Source organism: Platalea leucorodia (assembly GCF_965183815.1).
Source record: "Platalea leucorodia genome assembly, chromosome: 1".
NCBI classification, from domain to species: Eukaryota; Metazoa; Chordata; class Aves; order Pelecaniformes; family Threskiornithidae; genus Platalea; species Platalea leucorodia.
This window is the reverse complement of record NC_138823.1, coordinates 12846418-12868208: the sequence shown is the minus strand read 5'-3', so window position 1 is coordinate 12868208 and position 21791 is coordinate 12846418. Positions and strand designations below refer to the sequence as shown.

The following is a 21791-nucleotide window of genomic DNA, read 5'->3' as shown; positions in this document are numbered from 1 at the left end:
CTACAGTGAACTCCGCAGCCCGGTATTCATCTCTCGTAATGCATACAGGTACTAACAAGAGTTGCTAGCTTGGGCTAGCCTTGAAATTGATCCTGAATCTCGATGAAAGGGAAACAGGGCTGAGAAACTGCACAAATGCAGACCACCTTTTCAAAAGCAGCTTTAATCTTGCACCATTGGGGAAAAAAAAAAAAAAAAAGCACTACATATTGGCTTCCATTGATGAGAACTTGCAGATATAATTTTTATGTTCTGGCAATATATTTGCTAAAGTTATGCTGAATAAATGTAAGAAAAACAACTTTACATATTTGGAAAGAAGACTTTAATAGTGTTGTTATATAGAGTATTGGCCAACTCAAGTGGGTCATCTTCTCTTACTGCCGCCATTATTTCCAGTACTTGACTAAAAAAGAAAGATTGGTATTAGAAGACTCTGAAACTCAGCACTGAATATACTTCAGACTGCCACATGTTTATGTACAAGTCACTGAGATTAACCTGGAATAAAAACATGCTGAGAGCAGCAGGGCAAGGTGCGCAGATATGCAAATAGCTTCACTTTTAAGTCACTAACTGCCATTCCCTTCACACTGAACACTGGTTGCTCACTGGTACAGAATCATCTTTGGTTTTTTGACTTTTGTTTGGAGGTAATTAAACAGCTTTCTGTTTCAAAGAAAGTGTCATTTTGTGGGTGTCTTTATCAATAGTATTCATTTTTCAGACTGAAATTCATCAGCCTTTCAAGGCTAAAGCTGCACTATGAATAAACTGGTCTATGGCAAAGCTTAAGTTCCAGATACAGCCTTATCCAAGAGTACAGCTGCCAAAGTAACTTTCTTTTTTTCTTGTAGTAGAAATAAAAACAACTTCACGGTGAAGAGTAAGAACCTCAAGCTTGGTGGTAGGGTTTGGTGGTTTTGGTTTTTGGATCTTGCCTCTTATGCAATAGCTAAACTTCTTTTTGAGGAAGACAGAGTAGACAAAGTTGCTCTTAACAATTACTGGAATGCAAATATTTTCATTTTTCATTTCATGGCCACTCCTGTGCTTTGCAGCCAAACGGCTTCTTGATTTAAGGGGATGCTCGAGATGGGGTCAGATTGGGCCTACAGAGAAACGAGTAACAAATACCACAGAATTTCACCCTTGAAAAGTCTTGTTAGGGCTTACGTAGCTATCCCCGCTTGGATGCAGTAGGATGGTACGTTACTGTAACGCTATGAAATGGCTGAAGGAGAGAAAAAAAAAAAAAAGCCTCTTGTGGCTAAAACTTCAAAAAAAATAGCTTCCAAGGGGAGCAGTGCAGTTCTAAAAATATATATATAAAGTGGAAATATCACCATCAAAATTGAAAGGTGTCCAGCACCACCAAAAAAAGACAAGTGGAAAATTCCTCCTACCAACTGAGCTATATTAAACAGTACATATACCCATATAACATTAAATATACTTTGTGGCCCGAGGCTAACTTCCCCTCACACCAGATCTTGCTACTTGAGAAGTCACAAAACACCAGTTCTCAGTTACCATACTTGATTTTTTGTAAGGTTTAAGAGGTTCTCAGGTTACTAATCTACAATTAGTACAGGTTATAATTAATGTTAAAGGGACAGTAATTTTGAAATAAGGTTGAACTAAACAAGATTTTGTTTTGTAAAAGAAAGCAAAAGCCAAAGTATAGCATTTGTGTACCGCTCTAGGATGGACTCCCTGCATTTCCAGTTCTGGGGTTTCTGAAACGCTTTTTCTGTAAGCTACAGCTAAGGCAGCAGATACGTGGGGGTGTTGCTAGCACGTACAGGCTTGCTGGAACAGCCTCGTTCAGCAACAGTAGACATCTTCACTTGTGATCAGAGAACTGTTTTCACTTGACCTCTTCCCCTACTCCAGAATCATGGACTGACCCTAGAAAGTCTTAAAGTACTGAAGAAGCTCTTCCAAGCTCATGTGTGCGCTTTGTCTTTAAAACATATAAAATCAATTTCAAAGAGTATTACAAATCAAGATAATTGCATAAAATATATCTGAACGGTAGGAGATGTCACCATGTAAGCTTAAACTATGCTTTTAGCATGACCAGCGGGCTCTCTCAAGAGTTTCTTCAGGTCTCCCAAAAGACCCGCAGAATTCCCTTCAGTTCTCAAATAAACTCTTGTTCAGACACCTTGCTGAACACCTGAATTCTTTAGTACTACCCTGAGCAGTATTTCAAAAGCTAGTTCCAAACAGGTCATTTACACAGCTTTTCATAGAAATACATGCAGACTTCACAGCAAAAAAAATCCCAACTCCTGATGAAGTAAATGGGCTTTGCACCGGGGTAGGTACAGCTGTGAGCTTCATTTGCTGAAAATTCATTCACATTCTACAGTGCAGGAAGAAACCTTCCTGAATTCCTTTTTCTTTTCAGGCAGGGAGTTGATAACGAGATGATTCAGAAGATTGGCATAACTCACCCACCAGATTTCAGTAACAGTTGTGAAAATTGAGGCATTTCATCTATCAGTGCTACTGAATGGAGATGATAACTAAACACCTTCACTAGAACAATGATACATTTCCCTGCTTTTCACACCTCTGTGAGGAAGCGCGTGAAAAGGTGGCAGAAAACCATTTCTGTACTTTCTAACTCTGTCCGTAAGCCCCTGGAGTTTTCTTTCGCTGTTCTCTATGTTGGCTGCTGTTCTTCATATCTAAACTTCATAGGATCACAGTGTTCTATGAAACTTAATTTTTTGTTTTAGGCACAGTAGCAGAATGAAGCAAAGACCCTAACCAAATTCACGTCGTGGCAGTTCATGTCGCAGGCACTGTGACAGGAACACAGGCGCCGGCCCCGCTCAGTGCCTCGGTACTGCCCGCTCTGGGAGCACTGCGCAGCTCCAGGGCTGCAGCAGCTTTAACAATCGCTGCAACAACAACGGAGTGAAATTTATTCAGGTCAGGTTACTTTACGGGGTTTAACCCCTTCTTCTATCAAGTGAAAAGATAAAAACAGTACTGCTTTCACTTTCAGGGAGCTTTTTACATCCAGAGTTGCTCAAATGGGAAAATTAAGACTTTTAAATTTTTTCCACAGCCTATGAACTTGGCCTTGCACAAATTTCAATAAACTTAGAATTCATTTTTATATACATTTCCAGTGAACTGATCTTTTTTTTTCCTGTGAGATTTGAAATATTTAAAATAATACTACAGTAGTACACTTACATTATATGGCAGGGTTCATTTCTGTCCTTCAAGCAGTGCCCTATTTCCCATTTCTTTTTTGTAGGAAATGTAGTTTTAATGTATTTTGATCCAGCATGAGTATTTTTCACTCCACACCAAGGCGCATCTAGTTTCATTTGGAAAAAAAAAAAAGAATTAAGAGTATGCAATCATTTCAGAATAGCATGAGATAGTTCAATCAGCTACTTCCACAGACAAAAGTCCTTGCAATCTCCTTCTAGCAGTGACTACCAATTCAAAATGGAATTTAAGAGATCTGGGCAATCTAACATATTCACGATCTTTAATTTTTATACTGTTACCTTCAAGATTTTACATTTTAAAGAATCTGCAATAATAGTACATACCACTTATTTCCTCCAACATGATAAAGATAGCTAGATACACTGCATGTATTCCACAGAAACCTCCTGTATACTTCAACAGGTCTGTACGTCATGCGTAAATAAATTTAAGGATTTAGGCAGTTTGTGGTTTTCCTTTCTCAGATTCAGAAATTAAAATAAATACTGTATTTATAACTGCCAGTTATTGATAATTGAAATGAACATGCAAAAAAAAAAAAAAAAAGGCATCCCTAGTCAGTCAATTAAAATCACTGCTCATTACGCCAAGAGGGGAATTCAAGTGTTCTTCCACCTTATTCCATTTAAAGAGCTGTTGTTTCCAAATGCCGTTACTGCTACCAGTGGCAAGATCATAGCCATTGCCCTGTGTTGGGCACGTCTCCAGCAAGCTAGATTTTAAAAGATTTGCAAGCAGCATTCTGGTACCTAGGTACATTTAAAAATCTGGGCTTGTCAGTTTGTCCTTTTCCTCTTCCCCTGCAATGTCAGGAACTGACATGGCAGCTTATTCCTTCCAGCAGAAGGCTGAAAAGGAATATTTCTGGAGCCTGTGAACTGCTTTCCAGAGTGGAGCAACAGCCAGTCCTTTTTCTACTCCGAACTCCTTGATTCTGCCTTATCATTGCTGTACAAACGTATCTTGTTGCCTCACAGTGTTTAAGTCACAAACTGACCAAGATATAAAATCTTACCAGTCTCTATCATTAATCGTTCACTAGGAATTGATTTCAGTGTTTCCAAGTTGGCTTCTGTTTTCAATGAACTAGAAAATCAGAGTTTGGTTAAAAAAAAAAAAAAAAGTGTGTAATAGTAATTACTTTGCCTGTTGAAACATTTTGCAGCAAAGGCAGCTTCCTAAATAATTTTGTTAGTGAATAAAATTTGCTTAATTTTTAAAAGTGCTGCCTGTGAATTCAAACTTTGCAGAAAGCAGCTAATTTGGAGAGTTACTCAGTGAAGCCGTCTCAGCTCGGTAAGCATGCAGAACCCCTGCCTGCACTGCCCGCGCTTGCCCGGCCTCGGCAACCCATGCAACTTCGAAAGTGGTGCTGGCTGGCTTTTGGCCAGACGACTGCTGAGCATTCAGACTGTGTCACCAGCAGATAAAGCTGCTCAGGTTACATTTGCATCCTGCATTTGACATGGCAGCTTAAAATTACGCTATTTTTTAAACGCTTCTCAGAAGGACTGCTTCCACATTCAACAGCCTTATTTATTTACAAACAAGGATTGACCTGAGGGTAGAATGGACCTAAAACAAGATCACCTCGCTGAGCTGTGAGTTAAGGACTTTTTATGGCTAACAGACTAATGAGTGCAATTCTAAATCTGTCAGATGATTAAGAGTCTAGTGAGCTTTGAAAACTTGACCTCATTGTTTAAAAGAAAGCAATGAGTTCACTACAGCTGACGTTTTAAAATAGCTTTATTTCTTGTAAAGAACTTACCAGCCATTTATTCCAATATAAAGATCCAAATCCAATATAGCTGCTGCCTCTTCCTTTGTGCCATCAAAAGAATGTACCTAGAACATATATATAGATGCACACGTATATACAAATATACGTACTTCATTTAAAACTCCAATCCCTTAAAAGTACGGATTAGTTTTTATTTCTGTAATAAATACCGTTGCTAATATGCATTACACATCAATACAAACATAAGGATGGGACATGGCTCAGTTGATTCTGAATTTGGGCAAAGTTCAGGCTGAAGTCGCTTCCATACTGCTATAAAAGTGCTTACCACATTTTATGAGTGATAAATATGTGTAGAAAGGGCCTACCCAGCGACAGGACCTTTGGCCCAGGAACTTCCTGTAGCTGACAGCTGGGAGACCATGCACAGGAATGAATTCTGTCCACACGGAATTTTTACATTCTTTCCTCAGTATTCCCTACAGGGGACATGTGTCAGGGACACGGTAAGAGCAGCGTGATGTTCTCCACCGATTTTAGCCCACGGGAACTAGAGAGACAGTCTCTTTGGGCATCCCAGGGACTAAAGAGGCAAGTGGTAGGTCACAAGGTGCAAACAGCGTAATGCAGCTGGGAACCGCAGCTTCTCTGCCCGAGCGGAGGAAAGACGCTGTCTGCTCCCCCAGGCCGCGAGGGGGACAGTCAGTCGCAGAGGGTGCCTGCTCGTTGTTTCTCTCCTAGTTACCCGTGTGGCAGAAAAGAGAAAGGAAGGAAGGAGGGACTGCGCAGTATTACGTAAGAGCGCAACATGCAAAGTACTGAGCTAGGGGAAGGTTTTTGCAGTAACGAAGGGGAAACCTGGGGACTGAGAAGTTACTGTACGAGGTGTGGTTTGATGTTAGTAGGACAGAATAATCCAAGCATTTATAACTTTTGGAAAACCCTGCCATAATGGAAACCTGAAAGAGTGTTGCTAGACTTTCTTAATCATTTCATCCGAAGTTTTTCCTGTTATGCTTTTGAATTGAAATACACGATCTGAATATCTAAAGACATAAAGCAATCAAAAGTTACATCTGGATCTAATTTGAAAACGATGTCTAACGTCAGAAACAAATGTTTGAGGTTACGGCTTCCACTGGGAACATGCATCTAAATTATCTGTGGTCTGAATGCACTGCAGTTACAGGCACTGAAGAACTGGGAAAAGGCCAATGTCAATTATAAGGTGCTTAAACTGTCCTTCTGACAGGCCAAGAAAAACTGCTCATGTCAGCTGCAGAGCTTTTTCTCAGCCTATCTTCTTACCTTGCAAAAAAACTGTTGAATAAGCAACGAAAATAAAAATACTAGAAGGGACTGGAAACACTTATTAATTAATAATAACTTAAATCGTGTAACAGATTCCATGACAAACAACAAGTTGCACATTAAGCAACAATATCCACACACAGGCATGTAAAAATGAATGCTACACTGAAGTCCATACTTACCACCCCTCCTACAAATCTATCTCTGTTTCTTCTCATTATGTCTATGAAATGAAATAAATAAAAATGTAAGACAGCTTTATAACAGAGAAAGGTGAAAGATTCAGGTTTCCAGATTTTTCATACTCAGAATTCGCTCTGAGTATGAAATTCTCAAAAAAAACCCACCTAAAAATTCAGCGTGCGAGTTTCTACAGTGGAGAAACATGGGCAGTTGTGTCTGTTCTGACAGGTCAAATTGTTTTTCAAAATACCTGTAAAATAAAAATTACTTTTAAACAGAAATTCGGTGTAAGAGCAAATAAAGACAGTAGAAGAGTTTTTTCCAGTGCTTGTACGTTTTAGTCCTCCAAAACTAAAGACAGAATTAATGGATTTGCCATGCAAAAGCACTTATTTGTGGAAAGATTTAAATGGAACTCTTTCCCATGGTATATTCATATAGTAGTGATCTATGCTGGAAGACAGGCAAGAAGTGGCCAAGAGCATCAACACTGAAGAATGCACGCATATATACGCTAAGCATGTACTCTCGTGTAGCGTGGGTGTTTGTTTTTATTTATTTATTTGTTTTTAATGAAAGAGGAACTGACTGTTCTCTCCACAAAGTTTTGAAATGTCAGGAAGGGAGAGTGTGGATCACACAGAAACCGCTATCTCAAGCAGCACTTGTAAATGTGGTGAGGGTGAGCGAGGGAGCACTATGCAGGCTCCCATAGCCTCAAATGGCCAAAACTGCATCAGAGCTGGCTGGCCTGTGAAGCAACAATCCAGACTTTTTGTCTGCTCTTCCATGAAGGTCAGACTTTCCTCTCTTGGGGTGGAACAAGTACCAATATCAGGCATCTTACTTCTGCCCCATTCTGCCTATTGTCTTCACTCTGTTTTCCCTCCTTTCCTTTGTGTGCTTGCATCCTTTCTTTTTCACTCCTTTTTATCCCTCTCCTACCTTCTACTCCTAGTATTCCCTTTCAAGGAGCGGTAACAGCGAGGCAGCCATCCTATGGAGACATCAAAACGTAGGCAGAGGGAAGGTAACTAGGTAGCCGGTTTCCCCAGTGCAGTTTCCAAAGGAAACTAATTAGCACTGAACTAACCCATCACTTGTCATTTGCGGCTAGTTCTGATCCCAGAGCATTATCATTTACCATTTCTGTCTGCAACACTACACCCAGGCATGCAAATTACCAGCGCTCAGGAAACACGGCAGAGGAACTTAATGCGTGGCAGAGGGCCAACAGTGCATAGGTGTCTCAGTATCCACAAGTAATTTGTAAGATGACATTATTTGGACAAGGCAAGGACAACATTGCCTGTCCCAACAGGCTGGGGCTGTATGCACATATTGGATTTCTTTAGGTGTTGCTGTTAAAAGCAGGCCAGGGCACTGGGGCATTCCCATCGCCAGATACCAGGAACATTTCAAAGGCAAACTCAAGTGTCCACATACTGCTGTGTATGATTCACATACCAATCAGGAGAAAGTGGCAGCAAACCATTAGTTTGATTTACATTTTCCTAAAAAACAGACAATGCAACCGGTCATTTCGTTTTGTGCAATTTTCACTATTTTCTGTATATTACAGGCTGATATGTCTCTGATAGAAGTCACCTTCCCTGTTTATCAGTGCAGACCTTTGAGATAAAACAGGTCGAACAGAAATTGGTTGCAACGTTAAAAACTGACATGAAAATTCAGGAGAATAAATTACACCTACTTTGAATCTTCTTTGTAGTCTAGATACTGTGCTTAGTTTAGCTTCTTTGACTAAATATAAATTTAATTGCAACTCATGATTGCTCTTGTGGTTAAATAGCTACAATTGCTTGATAATTAGTGTTTATTTTTTTTAACAGAAGACTTGTTTCATAAAGAAAATGAGGTTTTAGACGCTGAGCTGCAAATAAGCCCCCTAAGTAACCTACTGCCAATTTCAATATAATTTTGAGCAAGGCAGTGGTCGTCAAAGTACGAAGTTTAGTGCCCCTACAAATGGCAATGCAACTCAAGCTTCTTCCATTCCTGGCAACAATGAAGACCAACACATGCTGCTACTTGCTCTGTCAAAGAGAAAGGGCAGGTGAAGGGGGAAGTTCTTGGAGAGAAAAAACAAAAAAAAAAAAAAAGAAAAAAAAAAAAGGAAAGAGAAACCCTGGAAAAGCATGAAGAAACCAGACATATGGTGATCAGAATGGTAACAAAGTCAGACAGTAGGAAACTAAACCTTACTAGTTCCAGTGCTGAAGGAACAACCTTTTTCTTTGGCTGAGCAGACTGTCATTCAATATAGGCTGGTTCTATGTTGCTTCTCAGAAAGGAAGTTTGAAAATATTTCTGCGTGGTTGGCTGCAGCCTTAGTTTTGACTGTAAAGTTCAAATACTGTGGTATTTTCAGGTTTGGGATCAAGACACTAAAGGACCTGAAGCAAACTGGCCTTGCTGAAGTAGAATATCCCCAGACAAACAATTCTGGATCCATGCATGAATAATAGTGCATGTGATTTTGTTCATCCTCTCCAATTTGATTAAAACTCCTGTTTCCATGTCGCTATGCCCCACAAACCACTCCCAGTAGCAGAGAAGTGAAACTTCTATATACTTATCGGTCCATTTATAACGTGACCTTCACCATAATATGAATGCAGTACCTTCATCTAACTACCATTCAAATCGTCATTTTCTCTTGGAAAAGTTATGAGAATGGAGAAAAATTCTGACAAAAAAAGAAGTTCTTAGAGCTGCTTCAACAAAGGAATTTCATCTTTATTAGGTTCTCATCTTTATTAGCTTTTCAATCCAAGAATAAAAAAAAGTGTTCCTTTTTTTTACAGGTGAAAATTATCCAGATGAAAGCACAGCGTAACTAACTAGAAAATAATGATTAAACATTAAACAAAACAGAGGTCATGCTCAGATACTACCCAGTGGAAAACTACCATACTTCTACAGGGTAACTCTGCAGCTGCTTGCTAGCTATTCCAGCGACTGCTACCACACCTGAACTACGGATCAGCTGAAAACCGGTGACCTGCCTGTGTGCATTTCACACTTTGCCTTCCTTTTTTTCCTTTTATTTATAATACATACAGTGGATCTTAATTTGAAGAACGCACCATCCAGTCTGCTAAAGGACATGAAAGCCAGACTGTATCCAACTCCATAGCATTCAGTTAGCAGAAAGGAAAACAACCCCAAACTCTGGGGTGATTTTCACAAACGTGGAGGATGAAGAGCAGGGAAAGCTGTCCATTTAGAAAATACATAATTTACAAACACAGTGTTTGCAGGCATCTGTCCTTGAGGCTTTCAATGTTTCTTCAGGAAACACATGGACCTGTTGGAGCGGGTCCAGAGGAGGGCCACAAAAATGGTCAGAGGGCTGGAGCACCTCTGCTGTGAGGAAAGGCTGAGGGAGTTGGGGTTGTTCAGCTTGGAGAAGGCTGCAGGGGGACCTTATTGCGGCCTTTCAGTACTTAAAGGGGGCTTGCAAGAAAGATGGGGACAGACTTTTTAGCAGGGCCAGTGGCAATAGGACAAGGGGTGATGGTTTTAAACTAAAAAAGGGTAGATTTAGAATAGATATAAGGAAGAAATTTTTTACAATGAGGGTGGCGAAAGACTGGCACAGGTTGCCCAGCGAGGTGGTAGATGCCCCATCCCTGGAAACATTCAAGGCCAGGCTGGATGGGGCTTTCAGCAATCTGACTGAGTTGAAGATGTCCCTGCTTGCTGCAGGGGGGTTGGATGAGATGACCTTTAAAGGTCCCTTCCATCCCAAAGCGTTCTATGATTCTTCACTCCCTCATATTTCTTGCTTTCTGTTTCTTCCCCTCAATCACATCCTTCCAATCACAATTTCCAGCAAGGGCTCTCAATAGATCTCTTAGAAACTAGATTTATGTATTTCATATGATTTACTGAAATAGCTCAGATAAAGACTTTCTGTCATTATCAACCTTAATTAGAAAGGACTCACCAAGCACTTTAAAAGTGATTTCTGTTCCACCCTGTCACCTCCTTCCTCACAACCCAATTTCAGTGCACTTGATTAGAAATTTTTCACTACAGGTCTTCAGCTGCAGTCCATCAGATAAGGAAAATGAGACTTTTTTTTTTCCTCCCAATAACATCAAGGCAGTAAGGATCTTAAAATATGATACTCCAGCAGTGTTTTAGTTTGCCACAGAAAAGAAACAGCTTATGCTCCACAATATGCTTTGCTGAAATTTCTGTACACTGAATTCTACCAGGAAAAAAAGTTCTGTCCACTTTGCTGAATATTTTACTGCATGACTGTAGCATTATGAAGAAAACTCTACCTACTGCTAACATGTGGCAATTAGAAAAAACACAACTAACCACTGCCCCCCAGTGACTAATTTACTCAGAACAGTAATATGCAATTCATGAATCACTCCGCTTATTTGAATTTATCACTTGTATCTTTCAGTCAGTTCCCTCTGCAGACAAAAGTTCTCCCTACAAGAATGCAAGCTGATTTTAGGGGCTGTGCTAGCTTCTTTCCATTCAGTATCTATGCTGCATATATTACTTCAAAACACAGATCTCTCCAGCTCCTAAGATCACCTCTTTCATCAGCTCTCAATTTTATCTGCTCCCAGCTAACACCTCCCTTAAAAGCCCATTTTTTTTCCTCACTGCTGATTTATCCCTTTTGACAGTTCCGTCCCCTTCCCCACGCCTTTCACTCAACCTAATTCTTCTTTCGCACACTACAGTTATGTTATTCTTCCCATGAGCCTCTAAGAGTTCTTGAGTATTAGCAAGAATGAACATCTGTCACACCCAGAAACCCCAAAAATCTGATCAATTTTACAGAAAAAGACACGCTAAGTCAACACCAGGCAGGTAGCAAAATCTAGCACATAGCACTACTTGAATGTAGGCATCTTTCTTTCAAGTCCCATTTCTGCCAAAAAACCCTAGATCCAACCCTGCAAATTGCCAGGTCTACACCTGACAAAATGTTACCGGGTAGGACACAAGACAGAAAACACTCCTGTGAATTGCTACAAATCAATTCATAGTCATCAAAAGTTTCTTACTTGAGTTGGATGTCCTTTGGGCAAAATTCTAATCTATCAAAATCTACGAATAGAAAGAACAAAAGCCCACTTAGTGTTTTAGGATTTTTTTAATGTATGTCTAGAAAAAAAAAATAGTGAAATACTAAGATAACACTTACCTAAGCCGCATTCTCCAACTGCTATTACCTTTGCCTTATTTGTTTCAATCAGATTTTTTAATTCCGATAAATACTGTTCGGGGCTACCCTGCTCAAATTCTCCACAGCGGGTAGGATGACAGCCAACTGTACTGTAAAACATGTCTAATGCAAGATAATATTAGAAGGTTTTAAGAAAAAAGAAAAAAAAAAGAAAATTTATATAAGGTATAGACAGTACCTGTATCTGCACTTTCTTATTGCTCATAATTTTAAAAGAAAACTCCCTTTGAACAACTTTATCTAGGTGGTAATTTTATTACACTGATATTTTCTGCTTTAAAAATGTTAGACAGTATCTCTAGTGGGGGTATGTGTGTGTGTTTCTTTTTACTACACATTATTTCGTATACTCCAAAACTGCAACTCAAAGCTAAACTATTCTGGTGGAGTGGCCCTGAACAAATCATACAATTGTTGAGTTGGACAAGACCTCTTGATATCATCCAGAAATACATCTCGTTCAAAATGCATCAAGTTATCCACGGCTGTGAGATTTGCAGACAGCATGCGATTTCCCTCGCGTGCCTCTGCATTAGCCGTTACAGAATTTCGCAAGCAACATCTAGCCTGATTTACCGAAGTGCCTAACCTAGATTACCTTAGTGCCAAAACTAGTATTTCTGCTAAGTGCCTTTATGGAGAATGTAAAAGCGGGGGGGGGGCAGTGAGGGAAAGACTATACAGGGCCCTGAGCAACCTGATCCAATACTAAAGCTAGTCCTGCTTTGATGGAAGTGGGGAGGTGGATTGGGCTGGACCAGATTACCTCCTCAGGTTCATTCCAACCTAAATTATTCTATGGTTCTGTAACTAGTACTTTAACATGTGTTTTAGTTCAAATACATATTTAAGTAATTAGTGGAATAATATTTGCCTTTTCACAGAAAGAAAGGGAAAGCTAGGAGACCCATAAAGAGAAAGATACCTCTCTTGTTCAAGCTGGTCATGATATATTGGCAAGTAAAAAGCAAACAAAACCCCACCAAAACCCATATATTCCACACCATATAAGCATTCCGTCTTATTTCTGGAAGAGAGCCTTGTAACAAAATTTTTATTCCAGAAATTTCCTGTTATTTCTTTTTTTTTTTAATCTAGAAATAGAAATTACAGGAAAGACTGATTCCTTGCAACACCCAGGGATCTAAAGAGCAACATACAGTAACTCATACACAATGCATTCTTCCCATTCTGAAACATCATTTCCCATTTTCATCTGAGATTCTGTAAAGACCTCCAGGGGCAGGTCCTTTTGAATTCTTAACTCTGAGAGTGGAGGTTATATTTTTGACTGACAACGTAAGTTTAAAGTGAAAATACCATTTGTCTGTGCCAGCTGCAATGCATCTTTACTATCTTGTAGACTCCCACCTGTAATCAAAAACTTGGAAGAAGAAAAGTACTGTCAGCAAGTATGTTCTTCTTTGAACATCAAACAGAATGTTTAAGAAAACACTCAGATACAAGTAAGACTCTAGACAGAGAACGTCAGAAGACAATTACTAATGTATATATGACAAAATTTCATAAATCAGTAACAAACCTCAGGCTAGTAAACACACTAAGTATCAAAACCTGATTTTTTACTTTATCAAGTATCTTCTATGTGAAGTATTTAAACCATTAAATGAGTAAAATACTTCTATTTGCAGCAATATTAACTTCATTAGACAATGACTCAAGAAACTTTATTTGCATTCAGGAAATGATATTCAGAAACATTCTCCTTGTCTCACAGGTGGAGAAACTAAAAACTCTAAACACCCAAAACAGGACATGAGTAAGTAAGTAGACAAACCAACAAAGAAGTCTGTATCAGAGTCAGGATTACAAATTTCAGAATTTCTGGCTCCGATCTTTTATTTTTACCTTAAGATCAAAGGTTATCACACCAGAATTGTTGCTTACAGTGTTTTTTGAACCACCGCTTGCAGGATCTTGCACCCTAGGTCCTAATAAATCATGACTACACTGCTTTTGGACAACTCCTATCCCTACGCATGCTACACCAGGCTCGGTCAGCACCAAGTCAGACACTTCTGCAGTATGCTCCATTAGAGATGGACATATCCCAACAGACTGGAAAAATAAGTTAAGCTGAAATTGGCTCAGTGTGCATACACAGCACAGGGCAAAACTTCACAAAAAATTACCATAAATCAGCAGCTAGGTGGAAAAATAGAAGTATTTTCAAATAAACAGATTAAGCTTCTAGGCACGTAGAAACAATCTGGGATGGAATAGACTTCTGACACCGTACAGGCCAGTAGCAAGACGGAAAGCATAGCTAAGGACACGGAACTCCTGAATTCCATTTCAGAATCCTCTGTGTATCTTGAGAAAGTTATGCAGTGAATCCATTTTTGATGATAAAACAGGAAAATTGCCACTTACTTTCAGAGGGTGGTATAAAGATTAAATAGTACTTATACAGCACATATAAACACAGTAAAAGTGACTATGATTCTGTATTTACTCTAGTGTGGTAATTTCACCATCACTAGAGTTTTCTTTTTTTATCTCTCAGTTTATTTCCCACTCTTTTCAGATGAGAGCCCTTCAGCAAACTTCTGAGATGCGTGTTCCTCTTCTAGAGAAGGGTTTGTTTCTAATCAACCAGCCTTATTAGTGCAGTAGAACAGTTTGTGACAGTATGCGCTGTATTCTATTTTAATTCATATTTTTGTTTTGACAATTTATTCAGTTTAGAGACAGAGATATAGGCAGGCTGGACTACTGTAACTAAAGGAGCATGGTACACTGCTGAAAACACCAATTTCAAGCTAAGAGTTACAAACCTGCTCATAATGACGCTGTTTTTTAATACACATAAATCAGTATTTATTATTCAGATTTCTCAACTGTAAGAATTTATGGGCACTCCCAGCTCTTCTGCAGTTACCAGTTTCCTTTACATACAGGAATATCTGAAGCATCTCAATCAGAAGTTTTCAGGCTTTGACATGCAGCAGTAACTGCTGAGTAAGAGAGTCACACAGGACACAAGAAGAAAGGAGTGGTTGCCTATAATACAACTAACATGGAAAATTACGTACCAGTTGATTGCAGTAAGAGAACATCTTTCTGTTGAAACTGTACAAAAGAACTTCTACATCCATATCACATATGATACCACTGAACTTAAATAATCAGCATCTAATGATGTGTGCAAATGAAAGACAACATGCTGAACAGACCAATTTTGCTTTATGCTATTGAAGAAAGTTACTGCATTTCCCATTGCAAGTTCCAGAAACATTTGTTTTTATAGGGGAGCAATAAAAAGCCAAAGTATTAGAAAGCAGTTTAAAATATTAAACAAATTTTATTATAAGAAAATACCTTTTTAACGCCAACTTTGACTGCTCTCTCTACCACATCCAAAAAGTCATCTGCAAAAGTTCATAAAAATGTCATGAATTGACCTTAAGGTTTTACAGCATAATTTAACTACTTTTCAACTAAAAATCACTTTTATGCAGTCAAAATGCCTATCGTGAACAACCTTTAAACCACACTTGATTAATCTTTAGAAGACAATAACAAAATGCAATAACTGAAGATCCAATTTAAATCCAAGAAGTCAATGGAAGTTTTTCCACATACTTTAGGAGAGTCTCTGGTTTTACATCTATATCTAAAGGCGGTGAGAGCAAAAAAAGCATCCGTTATAATCAGTAGCTATGATTCAGCAACGCAATACTTTCATAGCTTATTGTTCCTAATTCTCAGATCAGTTTTTCCATGCAATCCTAATACAAATAGATCAGCAATTGTCCATTTTGCTCTAGAAGCAGAGTTACCTGTATGACAGCTTATCGGCAATTAAGAGAATGTATTTTGCACAGAACATCTAACTTATTTTGTCACACTTTCTTCTTCAAGCCCTAGTAAATAATAAGGATCCAGTTTTTGAGAAGAAAAAAAGAAACTCTAACCTCACGTTCTGACATGCAAGAGGTTTCTATTTTAACAAGAGGGATCCTGTCTTTCAGCGGATACAAAGAAACATTTACCTTGATGTTTTTGTGTTCCCCTGTAGATTCCTCTGAACATAGGATCTGTCAGGTTAATACCAATATCTACGAAAAACCAAATATAGAAATTAGATGTTATAGTCACTCTACATTTCATTCTGAGCATTAGCCAACTAGGGAAGACAATGGGAAGCATATCTTAGTAGCCGCCGACTACCACACTGACAGGTTAAAACACTCATAAAGCTTAAGCATAAGTTTACTTGCGTAACTTGAGAGCTTACTCCTTACTAGAAGTGACAGAAAAATAAAATTTTGGCCTTCTGTGCAGCTGCAGACATGCCCTCATAATCACCAAAGCTAATGCATGTATACTATTTATTGCAATTAATTCCACTTTTCACATGAAAATACAAATTTATCTCTGCCCACAAGCAGTAACAGGGAAGGAAAAACGCAGCATCTCCCACACGACTTGGAGGCGGGTGGAAGCAGCAGCAGGCCGCCTCGGAAGAGCCGCCTGCTCTCCGCGGCCAGCAGCACGGACAAGCAGCGCCGCAATGCGGCCCCCGACCTCGCCTCGCCCTTCTCGGCCCGGCTCCCGCGGCGCCCGGGCTGCGGCCCGCAGGGCCGGGCCGGGCCGGAGCACAGCCCGCGGCCCGGGCTGCCGCCGGGAAGGGAAGGGCTCCAAGGCAACACCAGGCTGCTCAGCCACACGTAAAACTTCTACCTGAACCGAGCTTCTGGAGTTATTTACGTACTTCCCGCAGAACTTCCTACGAACATTAACATTTCCATCCCAGCCGGCTCCATACAACTAGAAACGACCACGACTAACGCGCCGAGGCGAAAAAGCGGCTGAGGGGCGGCCAGAAAACCCGGGGTTTAGGGACAGCTCCGAGGAGCCCCGCCGCAGCCCCTCAGCGCCCCGATGGCGGAAGCGTTCCCAAGCGCTTCGTGCGGGCGCCGGGGCAGCCCGCATCTCGGCCCGCGGGCTCCGAGGCGGACTACAGAAGCAGGTAAGCCCCGGGTGAGGGGCGGACCCTGTCACCACAGCGGCCCGCGCCCCCCGCGCTCGGCCCCTCGGGGAGCGGGGCGGCGGGGCTCCCCCCGGGCGGCGGCGGCTGTGGTACGGAGGGACCTGGGGCGAGGCGACCGGGGCCGCGGCCCCCCCCTTCCCCCCTCCGCTCTCCCCTCACCGATGAACTTGGCGCGGCTCATGGCGGCGGCGGCTGGGGCGCGAGCGGCGCGCCTGCGCGCGGCGACGTCCTCCACCTTCCCGTCAGCCCCCGCGCAGCGAAGGTGAGGCGTAGGGCGGCGCGACATGGCGGCCTACCTGACGCACCAGCAGAAGGTGCTGCGGCTCTATAAGAAATCTCTGCGGCACCTGGAGTCCTGGTGCATCCACCGGTGAGAGGCGGGGGGAGGTGGGCCTGGGGAGCGGGGGGAGGAGGCCCGTTCTTCCCGGGAGCGGGGCCTCTCAGCTCCGCGCTTGGGGGGGGGGCGGCCTCCCCCGCCGGCCTCCCCCGCCGAGGCGGGCGTCGGGCTTGACTGGGGCTTTGTCCTCTTCCCTTCCCTTCCCCCAGTCATGACTGAAGGAGTAAGGAAAAAGTCTCTGGGCCCCTTGTCTGTGCCTGCCCCAGAAAAGGGCGGTGTGGGAACAGGAGCTCCGCAGAGCCCCGGCCAAACCCTCTCTTTGGGCAGGGGGGACTGGTGAGGTTGCCAAGCCTTGTTTCTCCATGTGATTACTTTTTTGCTGCATCGTACATCGCTGTGCTTAACCTCTGTCTGTAGAGACAAGTACCGCTACTTTGCCTGCCTCCTGAGAGAACGATTTGATAAGAACAAGGATGTGAAGGATATGGTGAAAGCGACAGAGCTGCTGAAGGCAGGCGAGGAGGAGTTCTGGGCAAACCAGCATCCTCAGCCGTACATCTTCCCTGACTCCCCTGGGGGCACTTCCTATGAGAGATATGAGTGCTACAAGGTAAGGTGGCCTGGAAGGTTGTGTATTGCTGTGCTTACCTTACTGTTCTTCTAGTGAATGTAAAGTGAGAGCTTTAAGTGGATTTTCATAGGGCTGCAGCTTGACTCAGCTGTATCATTTCTCTAATAGTTTACTGCTGCTGAACGCCTTGCTGCTTGCATGGGAGAAGCTGTCCTGCTTGTCTGATCCTTGAAAACGGAATTTGCTGGTCTGTCTGAAGACAGCTAGCTTCTTTTTGCTGGGGTGATCATCTGCTCTTTTGCCAAAGGGAAGCTGCTCCGTGATGGGTTAGGCACAGTGAAAGGGTTGGAGCTGAGCTGTGAAAGTAAACGAGGTGGAGGAATCTGTGCTGCCTGTTGTGGTGCCATCTGGTCACAGCCTTGGTTTCTCTCTGGTCTTGTCAGATGCTGGCTTGGCTGTTGGGGGACTTCTCTTCGCTCAGTCCCATTGTTCTTCCAGCATTTTGAGTAATGGTACAAATTATCATGTCCCTTCATACGCTGTAGTGCCAGATGTGTATTTGTGCGTCGCTGTGTGGTAGGTGGTATGCCTAAAAATAGAATCAGTATTCTTGGAATCTAAAGCACTTCTAGAGGCTTTTTCTTTTCCCCCTAGATTGTTTGATTTTAGGAGTAAAGAAACAGGTTTCATAGAAAAACACAGGATTTTCGCTTTCTTGGCATCGGCTCCTAATGCATGGCGAGAAGTTAATACTAACCTAGAGTGCACGCACCCCCTTTCTTCTGAATTTGAAGAAAGCGTGTACACAAGACTAGATCTGATCAGATCTTTGCACACAAGAAGCCATGTGAAAGGAGGAATCTGACATATAGATTTATCAGGGGCAGAAAAAAGAACATAGGAGTGAAAAGGGAAGAGGAGGACTTAAGCTTATGCCAAGGTCGTGGGCCTTAGCAGTAATAGAGACAATAGTGAGAGAGAAACCGAACAGAAAAAAGGCCAGTTGAGCCTGGTCAAGATTAGTCTTCATATAGAAATATAAAGTGGGTTACATTCTCTTTTCTTTGCCCTGTTCGAGATGATAAAACTGTCATTTAACAAAATGGCTGTCACAAGGATTTGGCTTGTTGGTATATCAGTGACTGTCCATTGTGGATGCTGCTACAAAACGTAATTTTTAGATCTCAGCCTGTTTGATGGTTTTAATTGTTGTTTGGTGGGTGTAGATTTTTTTTTTATATTATTATTAGCAGCTCTGCTATTTCTGTTCAGTCAAAGGTATACTCAGTGATAAGAATCACAGCAGGAAACTGGAAGTGTAAATGTCACTGGATGAATGATGGTATTGGAGTGACTTCTTAATTTTCTTTTTTTTTAAGAATTGTTTTTTGGGGGGAGAATTGTTTTGTTTTTTAATCAATGTTCTTGTCTTTAAAATGCTGACATTCAGTGATAGGCTGCTGCAGAATTTTAAATTTCACTTTTTTTCTTGACTGGACATCTTAGAGGTCAGACTATTATCAAGATCTTAAAAGCCACTAATTTTTTCATTAGTTGTAGACAAGTGGAAATGAGCTGTAAGGTTCTGTCTCTGTCAAAGAAAATGAATTAGTAGTTGGAGAAAAGGATCTCTCTAACCTGCTGCCTTTGGTAGAAGGAAAAGAAGTAATGACATCTTCTCTTCTGCCAGATGGAATTATTTTGAGAACTTTAGTGTAAACTGGGATGACCTGGACTTGTCTTCGGGATGCTGTGATTGAAGCAAGTCACTGTGATGTCTTCCCATGACTTAGGATAATGTGCGAAACAGATCAAAAGTACTGATCTCTGCCATATAGCGCCTTGAGACTAACAATAGTCAGGTAGCTCTTAAACGGTGGTTTTCTGCAGTAATTTATTTCCTAGGTTATTTATCCATTTTAATACAGGCTTCAGTGATTGTGTTTAGTTCTTTTGCGTGTGCGTGTAAAAATAATATATATGAAACTTTTTAAAATGGACTTAACAGATTCCTGAATGGTGCTTGGATTACTGGCATCCTTCTGAGAAGGCGATGTATCCTGATTACTTTGCCAAACGAGAGCAATGGAAGAAGCTGCAGCGGGAAAGCTGGGATAAAGAGGTCAGTGCTTGCTCAATGCAAAGTAAAGCCTGCACAGGTACCTCGGAGTTACAGCTTCTTAAAGGCTGTGAAGGGAGTTTGAAGTTAAAGCTGAACCCACAACCACGTTTCAGTTAGTGCAGGGCTGTTGTAGCAGCTTTGCTAAAGGAAATCCCAAAGTGGGATGAGAAGAGATTAATGACCAGAGAATTCCTCTGCTGCTGCTGTGAAGCTCTGACGCTTCCCGGTTGTGCCTTTGAAAGTGACTTACCAGCGTTCACCGTTTGGGAATCGAGAATAATTTCTGGCCAACCTAAACTGGGATTCAGTTGGAAAAAGTTGGTGTTCTTAGAATAGTTCTTTAATTCAGTTGTAGAGAAATAGTTGGATTGTACGTAGTAGAGCGCTCTTATCAGAATTAACAGCAGCAGCCAGCACTTAGGCTGCTTCAAGAAGCATGTATGGAAAACGTCTGAAGGGCTGCTGGGGGCACGCAGAAGTAGAGGTCTCCTGCCGACTGGAATGGGGGTTGTTCAGGACTTGTCATTACCTGTCAGCTTTCAAAGCAGCGAGGGAATGCAGTCTGTTTAATGTTGCAATGGTAGACATGAATTATGTGGAAATAAGGACCTTTTAAGTAAAATTTCTCATGTAAATCACATTTTACTCCTAAAAATTCCTTCTTACTTAGGTAATATGAGCCTACAATGATTACTGAGTTTAAGTGCACACTGAGAAACACGGAGCCTGCCTGTCAGCCCAGGGGGCTACTGCTGGTTCTTCCCTGCTGAAATGGGGGCCAGTTTCGCTTACCGCCTGGGCACCGAGTACCGCATTACGGAAGGTGCTTGTACGTACTAAAGCCAGTTTATGTTTTGCCTTCCAGATTAAGCAGTTAGAAGAAGAAACTCCAGCTGATGGTCCAAGAACTGAAGCTTTGCCTCCGGCTCGTAAGGAAGGGCACCTGCCACCACTGTGGTGGCAGTATGTAACGAGACCTCGTGAAATTCCCATGTAGAAGCATTATTTCGCATGAGAATTAAAGCGGTCTGTCTTCTGTAGGCAGCAGACATGTCAGTGACCGCGTGCTACTCTAAGTAATACAAAATCAAGCCAAATAAAGTGAAATAGAAGGCATTTTTCTGACGTACTGTTCTTCTGTAGCGTGCACACGCTTCCAGTTTGTGCAGCGTAGAACGGACGACTGTTAACGCCTACACTATACACCCGAAATGTCGGAGAACACTGACCAGCCTGTGGAGAAGTCTTACTGGGATACTGACTCCAGAGCGAGTTTTATAAAGGTGAACATGCATTGCAGCTTTGACAGGAGGAGTTAGAAAACTCAACTATGAGACTGGAAAAACTGGCCACGTAAAAACTCCCATTCCCAGAGGAAGAATGTGAGGTTAAAGGGGTGGGAGGGGCAGATTTACGGGGGGACTGGATGGAAGGGTGAGCAGCTACAGCCAGAGTGACGCTGCGTGGCCAGAGCCTGCCTCCCGCTGTGGAGACGGGGGGAGGGAGGGAGGGGGCGGATGGGGATTGATAAACGATTTGTATCAGCCCGGTAGCTTGGAATCCGGTACTAAACACAGGCGAGGTGGCACGTGCTGGAGTTTCAGAATGCTGACAGCAACGGAGGCGGGCTTTGGGTGCTCCTGAACGAGGGTATTTCTAGCCTTGCTTAGGGGTAAAGGCTTCTTGCCCTCCCCACCTCGTTAGGCTTTTGGCTGCGTTTTTCACTTAGGTATCAAATCTCGAAGATGTAAACCTTCCTTACGTCGTCGCGCTTTCTTGCTGCCGTGGATAACGTTGCTGTAGAGCACCAGAAGAAAGTTCACCCCCATGTAAACTGAATCCTAAAAAACTACAGAGCTCTGTCCATTAAAACAAGCAGCCCGCTGAGGAACGCGGCTCTTGTGCGCCCATTTATGGGTCACCACGGTTCCAGCGGGCAGTGCGATGTGATGAATGAGGTGCAAAAGCTGCTTGCTTCCAGCCGCGTTCCCAAAGCATCG

The 21791-nt window shown here is 41.9% G+C and overlaps 2 protein-coding genes across 10 annotated transcripts; one reads left to right on the top strand and one right to left on the bottom strand.

The window, feature by feature from the left end:
• Positions 1 to 303: 303 nt before the first annotated feature.
• Positions 304 to 17125, bottom strand: TATDN1 (TatD DNase domain containing 1; the record flags this gene model as incomplete). Of its 9 annotated transcripts, none has more annotated exons than XM_082312862.1 (12): positions 16921 to 17125; positions 15761 to 15826; positions 15087 to 15136; positions 13065 to 13128; positions 11703 to 11846; positions 11563 to 11605; positions 6664 to 6749; positions 6499 to 6539; positions 5033 to 5109; positions 4277 to 4347; positions 3217 to 3343; positions 304 to 406 (listed from the first exon to the last, which is right to left on the bottom strand). In XM_082312862.1, exons 1-12 carry the CDS (start codon positions 17045 to 17047, stop codon positions 304 to 306), a joined length of 999 nt encoding a protein of 332 aa, XP_082168988.1. In that variant the 5' UTR covers positions 17048 to 17125. The 9 variants fall into 9 exon arrangements, with proteins under 9 accessions (XP_082168988.1, XP_082168992.1, XP_082168989.1 ...); XM_082312866.1 differs by lacking the exon at positions 16921 to 17125 and adding an exon at positions 16452 to 16647; XM_082312863.1 differs by lacking the exon at positions 16921 to 17125 and adding an exon at positions 16483 to 16647.
• On the top strand, positions 17046 to 20788 carry NDUFB9 (NADH:ubiquinone oxidoreductase subunit B9; the record flags this gene model as incomplete). The annotated part of the gene is made up of 4 exons (XM_082315741.1): positions 17046 to 17131; positions 17516 to 17708; positions 19678 to 19791; positions 20657 to 20788. 4 exons carry the CDS (start codon positions 17046 to 17048, stop codon positions 20786 to 20788), a joined length of 525 nt encoding a protein of 174 aa, XP_082171867.1.
• Positions 20789 to 21791: the final 1003 nt, after the last annotated feature.